At 55.0% G+C, this 12,835-nt stretch overlaps 1 protein-coding gene across 2 annotated transcripts; it reads right to left on the bottom strand.

The window, feature by feature from the left end:
* Positions 1-1,784: 1,784 nt before the first annotated feature.
* Positions 1,785-12,436, bottom strand: MAPK13 (mitogen-activated protein kinase 13). 2 transcript variants are annotated; one of them, XM_040983254.1, is made up of 12 exons: positions 12,244-12,436; positions 11,555-11,684; positions 10,529-10,587; positions 4,355-4,463; positions 4,187-4,216; positions 3,826-3,873; positions 3,571-3,685; positions 3,422-3,493; positions 2,921-3,000; positions 2,639-2,717; positions 2,355-2,531; positions 1,785-2,119 (listed from the first exon to the last, which is right to left on the bottom strand). In XM_040983254.1, exons 1-12 carry the CDS (start codon positions 12,360-12,362, stop codon positions 2,040-2,042), a joined length of 1,098 nt encoding a protein of 365 aa, XP_040839188.1. In that variant the 5' UTR covers positions 12,363-12,436; the 3' UTR covers positions 1,785-2,039. The 2 variants fall into 2 exon arrangements, with proteins under 2 accessions (XP_040839188.1, XP_040839189.1); XM_040983255.1 differs by lacking the exon at positions 4,187-4,216 and having other exon boundaries at positions 12,244-12,413.
* Positions 12,437-12,835: the final 399 nt, after the last annotated feature.

Below are 12,835 nucleotides of genomic sequence, written 5' to 3'. Positions count from 1 at the left end.
CTTCCTCTCTACCTCAAGAAGCTCCCAGGTGTTGGACAATGAGGGAAGGGCTGACATTTCATTCTTGAGTGGGGGTGACCTGGGGATGGCTGAGGGACAGTGGAGCGAGAGCTGGGAATCAGGACCCAGCGGCTTTCAAAGGTCCAACTCGTAGATATAGGCCAAGGAGCCTGCTCCACTCACTGCTGTGCTGCTGCTGTTCACACACTATGTTGGCCTGGTCAGGGCAGCAAAACCACCCCAAGTATCCTGGGGCATCATTCACTTACTCACTCATTTATCTTGAGCCAGGGCTCACAGAGAGCGACACAGAGGGGAGGCCAAAGCACACACACTGTCCGTGCTGCCCACAGCCAGAATTCCTGAAAGAAGCCAAAGCTCCGGGCCTGGACCCATGCCCTGGGTCGCAGTGGGGTCCAGGGCTGGCTGTGTGATGCCACTGGGTATGGGGCCCTGAGGTTAGGTACGTGTGGAAAGTCCTGCTGTAAATGATCGGCAGACCTCCCTGTAGTGCCTGTCAGCACCTTGAACCTTGTGGATGTGCAAGGTGAGCCTCATGGGGATCCCAGGACTGTGTCCAGGTATGGGGAATGGGGAAGCAGTGGAAGTTGATGAGCTTTGAGAAGATGCAAGGTGTGGACAGTGGCAGACCAAGAAGGTTGGACTTGGTCCTCAGGGCTACTGAGGAGTCTCAGAGTAGACAGGACAGTGGGGCAGTTTAGGAACCAGCAAAGTCATGGAAACCCCAAGATATGGACAATGCCAGGCAAGGACGATCCCACCGAGAGTAGGGCTACCCCATCAGGAGGAGGGAGCTTAGAGACACAGGTAAGGAGGAGAAATGTGGGGTAACCCCGGGCCCCAAGTGTATCCGAGTCAAACCTGTAGGGGTCCAAATGCAGCCCCCAGCACTTGCTGGCTGTGACTCCCTTACGGGTCTCTTTGGGCCTCAGCACTTTTGCTGCTGTTTTATATCTGCCCTTGATGGTACACAGTTCTACAGATTTAACAAATGCCCGTGTCACCTTGTCTCCCATCAGAGCAGCGCAGTCTGTCCTGAATATGCTCTTTCGGAGCCTCCAATTTACCCTCTGTAAGCTGAGCTCAGAGAAACTCTCTCCATTTCCCACTGCAGTTTGTAATGGAGGCCTCCTGACAAGGCAGGTGGGACTGAAGCTGTTGATTTGGTCCCTGAGCATAGTCTGATGGCCACAGCATCCTAGGTCTCAGACACACATGGAGCTCTTGGTTCAAACACACATCCTTGAGTCATAATCCTGGAAGCTGGGCCCTGGAATGTGCCCCACTGTGCCCAAGCCAGAATGCCTGTGCCAGCCTATACAGATGTTCATTTGTTCTGGCAAATCCCCTTAAACAGGGATTCTGGCTCTGGTCATCGTAAAGCTCTAGAGAGCTGAGCCATCTTCCCCAAGGGGCAAAGGAGCCAGGAAAATGCACATTTCTGCAGCACAACTCCGAGGAGACAGGCCTGTTGGCTGCCACGTGCTAGGTATCTTGACTGCATGTCACTCACCCAAAATAGCCTGGACGCAGCGCCTCACCAGCTGCGGCTCTCTCCACAGCTCCCTTAGCTTGGCGACCACACACGCTTGGCTCAGCGGCGCACAGGGCCAAGTGTGGGGTCCAGTGAGGGCTCTCTCCCCCTTGTGGTCACCTCTAGTGGGCTGCCCTTCCCAAATCTAAGTCTGAACCTCAGAATGTGACTTTGCTTCAGCCCTCCTCAGCCCCTTTGTGCCTGGGAAGGAAACGACCCACACCCAGGCTGCTCTCCAGACAGGCACTTTAATGCATGGTGATCCGAGTCATGTTCTCCCAGCCTACACCTTTGAATTCTACATGGGGCTGGCCTGTCTCTAACTCTGTCCTCTGCTTGGAAGTTTGTATTCCCAGAAGGTCTGATCTAGTGGTAACAAGTGAGTCTTGGTCACAGGCAGCATCTGGCTGGCGGTGTCATGCAGTAGTCCCCACGCACAGCTAGGCAGATTGGGGGGGGGGTGTGATCAGGCAGGATTGAGTCACTACAGCTTCAAGCCACTCCGCCGCCGTGAGTCCTTGCGGGCCACGGGACTAAAGTTCATGATCTCCTTGTAGATGTGCTCTAAGAAAGGCGGGTTGGGGTCAGCGGGGGATGCCGAGGGCAAGGGGATCCAGCCCACCTCCAACTTGCTGCAGAGCAAAAAGTGAGCTCAAGTGGAATCAGAAGGCACAGGGAGGTGGCGTCTGCTCAGAGAGGAGGACAGGAGTGTCCACGTGGCACTGGGCAAGCAGGAGGAGGCAAGGAAGGAAAGGCTGCAGGCAGGAGGGAGGGCGGATCCCAGGGCCCCGGCTCTCACGCTTCCATTCGTCCACTGTGAGCTTCCTGTGTTCCAAGGCATCATCGAACAGCTGCGGGGCCTCTGTCTCCTCCTCAGGGTCCCGGAAGGGTTCAAAGAAGGGGTGGGCAAGGGCCTGTGAGGCGGTCAGACGCTTGTCCACGTCCAGTTCCAGCATCTTTTCCAGCAGGTCAACGGCTGTGTGGGCAGAGCTGTGAGCCTCCCACCTGGGGGTGCACAGACTGACGCGTCCCAGGGAGTCACCCCAATCCCCATCCCCACTTTGTCCCATCCCCGGGACTCACCCTGGGGGCTAGCATGTGGGAAGAGCTGTGTGAAGTCCTTCTTGGGGATACGGGGAAGGGACTGGATGTAGGTTTTGGCCTAGAAGATAGAAAGTTGTTCAAACCCACAGGGTGCCAAGTGGGGAGCTCAGAAAGCCAGCGGGCAGACCAGGGGGTTCAGTGTAGACTGAAGTGGGAGCAAGGCCAGGACACCTGCCCCACCCCCACCCCAGACCACAGCCCACTCAGCTCCTTCAGGCCAGTGCACATCCCAGGCCAACCTGGGCACCATCTGCCACCTACTGCTTTGTCCTTGAGCTTCTGCACGAAGTCTGCCCCGGGGACTCCTGTCACTTTCAGGATCTGGCTCAGCTGGTCCAGGTCTCAGCAGCAGTTAAGGCTCAGTGGCGCTCTCTGCAGGTGGGCCAGTAGCTGCTTCCACCCCAAACCCTGTCCCCTCATCATCACTCTGGAACCAGCCAGACTGAGTCTGGTTCCAGCCAGACTCAAATCTCTGTGGGGCTCCCCTGGGGCACATGCAAGCCTGACCCTCATCCCTTGCAGTGTCTGTCCTCTCCCTCCAGAGGCCCACAGCTTGCTATCAGAGGCCTGTGGTACACACAGCTGTAAAGTATTCTCTCCAAGGTGGTGGAATCCCATGGCCTCATTCTTATCATTCTGCTTATCTACACCTTAAAAGTATCCTCCCCTGCCCTTCTCCCCGCCCCAGGAATCACGCTGGCCTTGGAGGTCACCTAGAGCCTGCCTGGCTCCTTGCAGCTTGGATCTCCCGGCAAAGGATACAGTCCTTGCCCTTGAACAGCGTCTTTCCCGTCAGCATCTCGGCCATGATGCAGCCCACAGACCAGATGTCCACTGTAGAGAGGGGCCACCTGGTCCATGTGAGTGGCCTGTAGCCCAAGCCCGGGACCCTCCCGCGACCACCCACTGACCAGTCTGGTTGTAGTGCATCCAGCTCAGGATAACCTCGGGTGCACGGTACCAGCGTGTTACCACGTAGCCAGTCATCTCGGCATCCGCTAGCCGTGCCAGTCCAAAATCCAGGATCTATGGCTCAGTTGGGGGAGGGGCATAGGCAGAAGGAGCTCGCTGAGGGGACAGGGCTCCTGGAGCGGCTGTGCAGGACTGATGGGACAAGACCCACCCCTACCCCCAGCCCAGGCTGAGCCTGCCCGGGGTCCACTCACCTTCAGTTCACAGTCCTCATTCACGGCCAGGTTGCCTGGCTTCAGGTCCTGGGAGGAGGAGAGGAGAAGAGAGGGGGGGCCCTGGCCTTGGTCTTGGCCAGTACTGTGACCTCAACCCTTTTCTCCAGCTGTGAAATGCACACGGGACTAGGGGTCCTCTAAGGGCATCAAGCTCGAAAACGTGCCATCTGTATCTGCAAGCCCATTTTGTGTATAGCAATTCTCCCCATGAAACTCCCTAACACAGGCCTTCCTGCTCACCACTCCATGCTTCCATGAGTGGCCTCTCCCTTCACCCTTCCCACCCGCAGCTGTCAGGTGGGGCAGGGTCCTCTGAGAAAGGAGTGGGGAACGTACTCACCCTGTGCACGATCCCGGCTGAGTGGATGTACTGTGAGAAAGAGACGGGATGAGCCCACTGCCCCCTCTACCTCATCTCAGTCCACCTCCAGACTCCCGCCTCCCAGACCTCGGGTCCCCACCCCAAGGGACCCCTTCTCCACCCTCTACCAAGGACCCACCCACCCACCTTAAGACCTTTGAGCATCTGATAAACCAGGCACTGGATCTTGTCCTCACTGAACTCCATGCCCATGATCTTCTGCAGGTCTGTCTGCATGAAGGGCATCACCAGGTAGCTGGAAGTCACAGGAATTCCTTGGAGCAGAAATTGGCCCTGCCCAGCCCCATGTAGGAACTCAGAGCAGGCAGTGGGGGGGGGGTGGCATAACAGGAGCCTCAGAGACGCAAAAAGGTGTGAAGAACCAACCCCCCTGGGCCCTCTGCACTGCCACTCTCCCACCGTGGGCCTCCAGGCCCTAGTCCGGGTCATCCATGCAGGGGACTGCCAGTTGGCAGAACCCAGAGTAAGCTCTGAAGTTGGAGAGTGCCCTGGATCCCAGACCTCAACAATGGCCTCTTTGTGCCTGCTACCCATGCCTGGAAGAAAGCCTCTGCCAGAATTTCCTTCTGCTTCTAAGTATGTTCTCCCTCAGAAGGGTGTGCTGGGTTGAGATGTCTCCATAAACCAGATGTCTGCACTTCTGGGAAGGAAGCAATAAATCCATTTTCAGGAGGTGGCTTGGCTAGTGCACCTGCTGTCAGGCTTGCGACACAGGTGAAGGTCAGCAAGATGAAACCATTACTCAAGACAGGGGCAGCCAAAGTCAAAACAGGAAATCAGACAGATTATAAAAGGAATTAAAAAAAAAAAAAGGGAGGAGATGCAGGCCAGCTCCATGAAATCTGTGGATTTTTGGAGCTCACCTGTGCCTGACTGCAGTCCTACCCTCAATGCACCTTGCACTTGGCATAGCCCCCCGTCCTGGCCTCAAAGTTGCTCAAGCCTTGCTGTGTCACAGCCGCCCTCCCTTCACTTGGCTTCTTCCTCCCTCACTGCACACTTCAAGGAAGGGGCTCTATACTCCCAGAATTCACTGGCTTCCCTGCAGGTCCTCCAACAACCCAGGGCCCGCCCCTGGCCTTCTGCCAAACTGCTCGGCTCAAGGTCAACAGTGACTGCCCTACAGACATGGTGCTGTCCTTTCTTTCTGTTTGACTTGCAAAGCCTCACACTCCCTCCAGTTCAGAGGGGTTTCTGAGTCATCACCTGCTTATCATTCTCTTCTCCCATCTCTCCTCTCTTTCTTGTGGATGCCTGACTTAGGATTACTCTAGTCTCTTCAAAAACAATCCCCCAGCACCTGCAGGCTGCAGCTGGCATCTTTGTTCCTATAGTATGCAAACCTTTCCCTTCCAAACTCTAGATTCTTTCCCTCTAGCAACTGCTGATTAAACACCAGAAAGTTCATAAGTCCTTCCTGAGTGACATGTGCACAGAGCAGGTGTTTCATGCAACAGTGAAGACATCACCTGAGATGCCCACACCCCACAGCCAAGAGCCTAGGCTGTAGTCTTGCCTGTTTCTAATCCGGCTTCCTGCTACAGGACTCTGCAAAGTGACAGGTGATGGCTCCAGTGGTGGAGTCGCTGCCACCCACAGGGCAAATCTAGACAGAGTTCTGAGCCATAAGTATTAGTTGGCTGGCCCAGGCCTGGCTGTTGCAGCCATTTGAGGAGGAACCCAGTAGACCAAAGCTCTCTGTCCCTCTCTCTCTCTGCCTTTCAAATAAGGTATTATGGTGGTTAGGCCACCATTTGGGACATCCACATCCTATATCAACAGTATCAATTCAAGTCCTGACATCTCCACTTCCAAACTAGGTACCTGCTAACGCCACCAGGAAAGCAATGGATAATGGCTTAGTTACCTGGGTTTCTACCACCACTGAGAGACAAAGATGCCATTCCTGTTTCCTGGCTTTGGCCTGACCCAGCCCCAGTTGTTGTAAGCATCTGGGGAGGGAATCAGCAGATGAAAGATATTTCTTCTTTGTCACTCCCTGCCTCAGTCACTCTGCTTTTTCAATAAATTAATAACACATAAATTTAAAAAGGAAAATTCCTAAGGAGAATGTTTCATCTTTGCCAATCTGTTCTTCTGGGGGCATCCTCCTAAACATGACTGCATTCAGACCCTGTCCTACCAGACATGGCATTCTGCCAGTCCTACCCCTGATAACCATGCCCTCAACTTTATTATTTTTAAAATTTATGCATTTATCTGAAAGGCAGAGTTCCAGAGCAGGGTGGAGGAGAGAAAAGAGAGAGACCTTTTGTTGTGGGCTAAGGAGTTGATCAGTGCTGGTTGGCCTGGGCAGGAACAGGAACTGGGCTTGTGGCTAAAAACACCTAGACTAATTGGACTCATCTGTATCCAATATCCTGCTAAATGAGGATGTGGGGGGAGGAGTATATAAGGGAGGTGAAGGAGCAACAAAGCCAGACTTCCCAGAGACTTCTACCATCACTGGTTTCCTGTCAGTGCTTCATCCCCAGACCCTCTCCCTGTCCACCTTACTGGCTCTGCTGGCCAGATCAAACGGCGCCTTAACATGGGGCATGGCATGAGGGACCCCTGGACCCACGAAGACAAGTTTAGAATTTAAATATTTTTCAGGGACATAATTGAGTTCATCTCCAGATCCTCTCCCTGTCCTCAGGCACGAGGGACAATCTGAGGGACCCCTGGAACTCTGGAGGGACATAAACGCCTTCATCCCCAGACCTTCTCCCTGTCCTGAGGCATCAGGGATAATCTGAGGGAACCCCAAAAATCTGGAGGTAAGCTTAGAAATAAATATTTTGCAGGGGCATAAGTAAAATTTATCATGGGGCAAGAACTCACTAAAGTGCAGATAATTAAGGGAGTCTGAGATCTGCTCCACACACAAGACACCGACACTAAGCTTAAGACCTTGCAGAGGTTCATTGAAACTGTCTGCGAAATATCCCCATGGTTTGCTCTCCTTGTAGCCACCTTTTTCCTCTGGCGCTTGGTAAATAATGCTTTGTCATCCCCTCAAGTGGTGATGCAACCCTTCCTTGAAAAATAATCCATAAGAAGGGGCAGGGAGCCACAAACCAGAGTAGAAAGTCAGAGGGGACCCCAAACCAGGGTAAAAAAGGAAAAGGAACCCTAAACCAGACAAAGTCTGGAGAAACTGCACAAAGTAGATTCAGAGTCCTCTTCTGAGGAGGAGGAAGGGGAAGAGGATGGAAGTGAGTCTTCCGAGGATCCTCCGCCCACAGAGGATATGCCCATAGAGTGTGTGCCGAGCAAAAATCGCTTTTGGCCAGGCACGGAGCCCTCTGTGCCACCTGCGTCGTCAGCGCCATTAAATCTGGGCCCCGCCGTGCTAGCTTAACAGGAGCAACTTCAGCGTCTCTCCCTTCAGCTGAGGCAGGATTAGCTACAGCCCCAGGTAAAATACAACTTGTTTCTCCGTTTAATTATTTGGAATTTCAACTTTTTCAGAATTGTATTAAACCCTCCAAATTTCCAAAGCCCAGATGTTTTTAGCCATCTTTAAAAAGGCATCAAGAATTCAAAAATTTCAAATTCTAGGGCTTCCCTTGGTATTCTTACGAGGCTTCAAGAATGCCAACGGATTTATCTCCCATTTTGTGGAGACAGTTAATCAGGTTGATTGAATTACATTAAGGTTATTGCCAACTGGACGTGACACACATCCCAGAGTTTGGGACACTAAAGTATGTGCATGTTACTGTCGATACTTGCTCTGGATTTATTCTAGCTACTCATCAGACAGGGTAACAAGTCAGACACGCTCTAACTCATTGCTATGCATGTTTTTCCATATTGGGAACTTCCAAAGTTATTAAAACTGGTAATGGCCCCTGCTATACCAGGAGTAAGTTTTGTGATTTTGCTGCTTCCCACCATATACAACTAATTACAGGCATTCCTTATAATCCTCAAGGACAAGGTATTGTGGAATGCGCCAACCATACTATTAAGGATTATCTTATTAAAACAAAAAGGGGGAGTATAGCACTCCCCGAGATCATTTGAACCTTGTATTATTTATCTTAAATCTTCTAATATTGGATGCTGAAGGACGGTCTGCTGCAGATCGTCACTGGAATCCATCTCAGAAGCAGAAGGGTTGCGTAATATGGAAAGATCCCTTGACTGATCAGTGGTAAGGTCCAGATCCCGTCCTCATATGGGGGCGAGAATTGGTTTGTGTTTTCCCAGAAAACGAAAATGGCCCACGGTGAGTTCCTGAGAGGCTTGTCCGGCAAGGTCCTGCTGCTGAGTCTTGTGAAAGCTCGGGTACTGGCCATGGTGATGGCATTTGAGTTGGAAGATCGACGGGACAAGTATATTAGGCTTTTATATATTATATAAGTATATTAGTATATTGTTAAGCACCCCTCTTTTTTTTCTTTCTCCCATGAGCACCGAGGTCCCGATATTTCCTGCCTTTTGTAAGTGGCAGCTTTGTGGGGAATGGGTAAGCACTGCACGACGCCCCCCTTTCCCTTATTAAGGGAGGCAATTATTACTATGGAAATTATCAGTTCAATCACTCCTCTGGATTTGAGGACTCGCTCACAGGATGAACCTTAGCTCCTTGAATTTTAAGCCCATGTCTGCCTGTGTTATCCCCATGTTTCTCTCTTACATACAGAAAACGTCTCTGAAGTAAATTGCACCGAAGTCAGCTGCACCCTAACAGCATGTTGGAATGGCAATGGCGATACTGCTGTTGTCATGCGGCTGCCCAGAATCCTGCCTGTGCCTGTCGGGGCTAACGGAGAGGCCTCTGTTGGCCTGATATGGCGTAAGAGACTTTGACATAACATCAACTATCGTAGCCAGCATTGCTGTGGCGTCGGCAGACACCACCACAGCAGCAGTGACCCTAGGACACCCTACAGCTACTGCTGAGACCATGAACAAGCTTGTGGAACTGACTGCCTGAGCTATGGAACAACAGAACTTTATTGATGAACGCATGCGGGTGGGCATGCTTACATTATAGCAGCAGGTTGATTTGTTGGCAGAGGAGCAGCAGATGCTGTGGGATTCGGTCTAGGCCTCTTGCTCCCCATCATATGTCTTTATGTATATAAAACCTGGGCAAGTGCAAAATGTTTCCCAAGCTCAGGAACTGCTGTCTGCTCATTGCTACCGAGCTAAAGATACTCCTAGCCATGGAACAGGGTTACCAGCCTCCCCAAGTATGGTTTGTGCAGCTGCAGCAGGCAATGCATTGAATGGCAGCCAGTGACGGGTAAGATGGACTGGGCACTGACCAACCTAAGACAGGGACTCCATCATGCTACAGAGATTCCCGATGACGGGTAAGGCTGATGACCTGAGAGTCCACAACCTAAGACAGGCGCATTCAAGTCTGCTTTAAAACAAAAGAAGGGGACCTTCTGTTGTGGGCTAAGGAGTTGATCAGTGCTGGTTGGCCTGGGCAGGAACAGGAACTGGGCTTGTGGCTAAAAACACCTAGACTAATTGGACTCATCTGTATCCAATATCCTGCTAAATGAGGATGTAGGGGGAAGAGTATATAAGGGGAGGTGAAGGAGCAACAAAGCCAGACTTCCCAGAGACTTCTACCATCACTGGTCTCCTGTTGGTGCTTCATCCCCAGACCCTCTCCCTGTCCACGTTACTGGCTCTGCTAGCCGGAGCAACCTTCCATCTGCTAGTTCACTCCTAAAATCTTGCAACAATTTAGGGCATGCCATGCTGAAGCCAGAAACCAGGAGCTTCATCCAGGTCTCCCACAGGAATTCAGGGGTGCAAGCACCCGGGCTCCACAGATACAGTAGCAGAGGAGCTGGTTCTGAAGTGGTACGGCCAGGACACAATATCAGCCCCATCCCTTTGATTTCAGATCAACATCTGGGTCACAGACACTAGCCTCCAGGGTTGCCCCTGTCCCCAGTGCTGCTCCCTGCTGCTTACGCACGGCTGAAACACTGCAGCCCTCAAATCCAACCTGAGTACAGGGCCTCCTGGTGGGATCTAGGATGGTGGACCCTGAGTCCCACCAAAGCAGCAGGGTCCACACTCCCCACACTGCAGGCTGGCTGGCTGCCTCACATTCACGCTGGCCAATGTGTGAAGCAGCTGAGTACACAGCCTTTCTGCTTGCACCACTGCCATCTCCTGCCTGCCCTCTCTCCAACTGTGGCGGAAAGCAACTCAGAGAGAACCTCACCATTGAAAGTCCTAAGGCACAGGGAGGCCCTTCCCCAGGAGATGTGACACTAGGGATCCGCCCCCAGTGGAAGCCAGTGCAACCCATGGACTCACAAATCCTGGAAATGGCGCAGCGAGGAGGCCGGGGTGAAGACATCCAGGAGCCCAATGACCTGTGGAAGAAGCGGCCTGTGAGGCCCAGGCAGTGCCACCCCAGGGCCCCAGCCACACACTTAGGACCGGCCTGGCCCCCAGGAGCCAGGTCCCAAGCCTGGCTGGGAGCAGTAAGCAGGCAGAGGTCAAAGACCCTCCTAGGGAAGGAGCTGGGAGCCACAGCAGTGGAGTCCAGCTGTGGGGATGGAGGCGGCAGTGTGGCCAGGTGTACCAAGGGCATTGCTCCCAGGATTGCGCCAGCTGACTTAAGGAGAAAAAGAAGGATAGGGTTACTTCCAGCGAGCAGTTCCCCTACCCTTGACCTTGGCTTCTCCTGGGGTCCCCCTGCTTGCCACAGGCTCATAGGGCAGGGGTTTGCAAGACAAGAAGGGGACTTAAGTCACGGGAAGTAGTTGAGACACCGGCCCTCCTAGCTACACATTCCCTGGGGAAAAGCTGGGTGCCTGAACCTAGAACCAGGTCCCTCGTTTCTCCCAGGCAAGGGGGTCAAGGAAGGGACATACACTGGGGATTGGGGCCAGGCAGCATCCCTTTAAGCCCCAGCTCTGCCGCTGGCTACCCCAGGAACCCTTCTGCGACTTGCTCTCCTTATCTCAGTTATTGTGGCAATAACCCCCATCTCAAGGGACACAGGGTAAAACGGAAGCAGCTACTGCACAGCTCTCAGAAGCACCTGACACACCCTCTGAGGTTCAGGTGTTTGTTGCTATCACCGTTCAGGATTCTAACCCCAGCTGGGCAATGGCTCCTAGATACCCCACAGCCCACCAAGGTCCTCCCTGCACCTAGAAGGGCTCACCCTGCCCACGAGCACCCAGCACTCCCTTTTTGGGAAGCGTGTGCATGGCAGTCCCTGGCCGCCGCGGGGGCGGGAAGGGGCCCAATGCGGGAGGGTGTCCGGTGGCTGAGTCCCGGGGATGCTTGCCTTCCCGCAGCCCCCTAAGCCCAGGCCCCGGCGGCGCCTACATTCTCATGCTGCATGTGTTTGAGCAGGAGCAGCTCGCGGTAGGCGCGCTTGGCGAAGATCTCCGACTGGAAGGGCCGGCTCAGCTTCTTGATGGCCACCTTCTCCCCGGACCGCTTGTCGATGGCGGAGCTGTTGGGGGCACGGGCAGGTCAGCCTGCAGCAGCAGGTTTTCCTCCAACTCCTCCTGGTCCAGGCGCGGACTCCAGGGCCACCCGTACACCTAACCCCACTGGGCGCGCAGCCCAACCCCTGCAGTGTGAGGTGCAGAGCAGCTGGGGCCACCGCACGGGGCGCGGGGCCAGGGCTCCCCTACGCTGCCGCCGACAGGACGCGGATCCCGGCAGGGACCTCACGTCCTGCGCAATCCGGGCCAATCCCTTCCTCTTCCTGGGCCTTCCTGCACTCGCCCGCCCGTACTACCCCAGGAACTCTGCGGTCCGGAAATAGAGCTTCCGTCCCGGGAGAGCCGTCTCAGTCCGCATTTCACCCCCCCCCGCACCCCAGCTCCGAGACCGCACTCGGCCACCAAGGGGGAGAAAGGCTGTTGGCGGCCCCAAGCCAGCTCCGCCGTCCGGGGGCCGTGCTCGTCCTGGTCCTCTCTGCCCGACTCTGCCGATTCAGCCGAGGGGGCGCCCCGACGCCGGGCACTCCCGCGCCCCCCAAGCGGCGCGCGGTCCGGGGGTCTCACCACACGGCGCCATAGGCTCCGCTGCCGATGTGCGTCGGGGACACGTAGGTCTTGGGCAGTTCCCAGGCCGTCTTGTTGACCTCCTGCTTGTAGAAGCCCCTTTTCCGGGTGAGGCTCATCCCGGGCACCCAGTCGTGGAGGCTCCAGCGCGGTGGCTGCGCTCGCGGCCCCGCCGGGCTCCCAGCGCCCTGGTCCCCGCCCGCGGTCCCGGCCGCGCCCGCCCCGCGCCGCCCGTCCTCCTGCCCGCCTCCGCGCGAGGGCGGGGGCTCGGCTGCGACGCGTCCCACCTGCCGGCTCGCCCAGGTGTGCCGAGCGCCGCCCCGCCCCGGCCTGCCGCCCGGCGCCGCGGCCCCATTTTCCGGTCCGTCCCAGCCACCTGCCGCAGGTGCAGGACCCGGCACACGGTCGGCGCCGCTGTGCGGGAGTGGGTGCCTCCTGGCCAAGTGCCGGGGTGCAGCGGGGCGAAGGCAGGCAGCAGCACCCAGCTCCGGAAGAGTCCCACGAGAGGTTTTGAGGCCCGACTCGAAAAAACACAAAAAACGAAAAAACACTCCACGATTTGTGTTACTTAACTTTTCCCACACGGAAGACG

The sequence above is a fragment of the Ochotona curzoniae genome, unplaced genomic scaffold, assembly GCF_017591425.1.
Source record: "Ochotona curzoniae isolate NIBS_2020 unplaced genomic scaffold, NIBS_Ocur_1.0 contig_3819, whole genome shotgun sequence".
In the NCBI taxonomy this organism is placed as follows: domain Eukaryota; kingdom Metazoa; phylum Chordata; class Mammalia; order Lagomorpha; family Ochotonidae; genus Ochotona; species Ochotona curzoniae.
This window is presented reverse-complemented; position numbering and strand designations above follow the sequence as displayed.

Bases quoted from the DNA above. Each gene is read 5' to 3' on its own strand.
- MAPK13 (XM_040983254.1), bottom strand. From the start codon at position 12,362: ATGAGCCTCACCCGGAAAAGGGGCTTCTACAAGCAGGAGGTCAACAAG. The intron at 10,588-11,554 runs GTAGGCGCCGCC...CTTCTTCCACAG, and splicing joins AACACATGCAGCATGAGAAT to GTCATTGGGCTCCTGGATGT. The intron at 2,120-2,354 runs GTGAGAGCCGGG...CGCCTTTCTTAG, and splicing joins CACAGTGGACGAATGGAAGC to AGCACATCTACAAGGAGATC.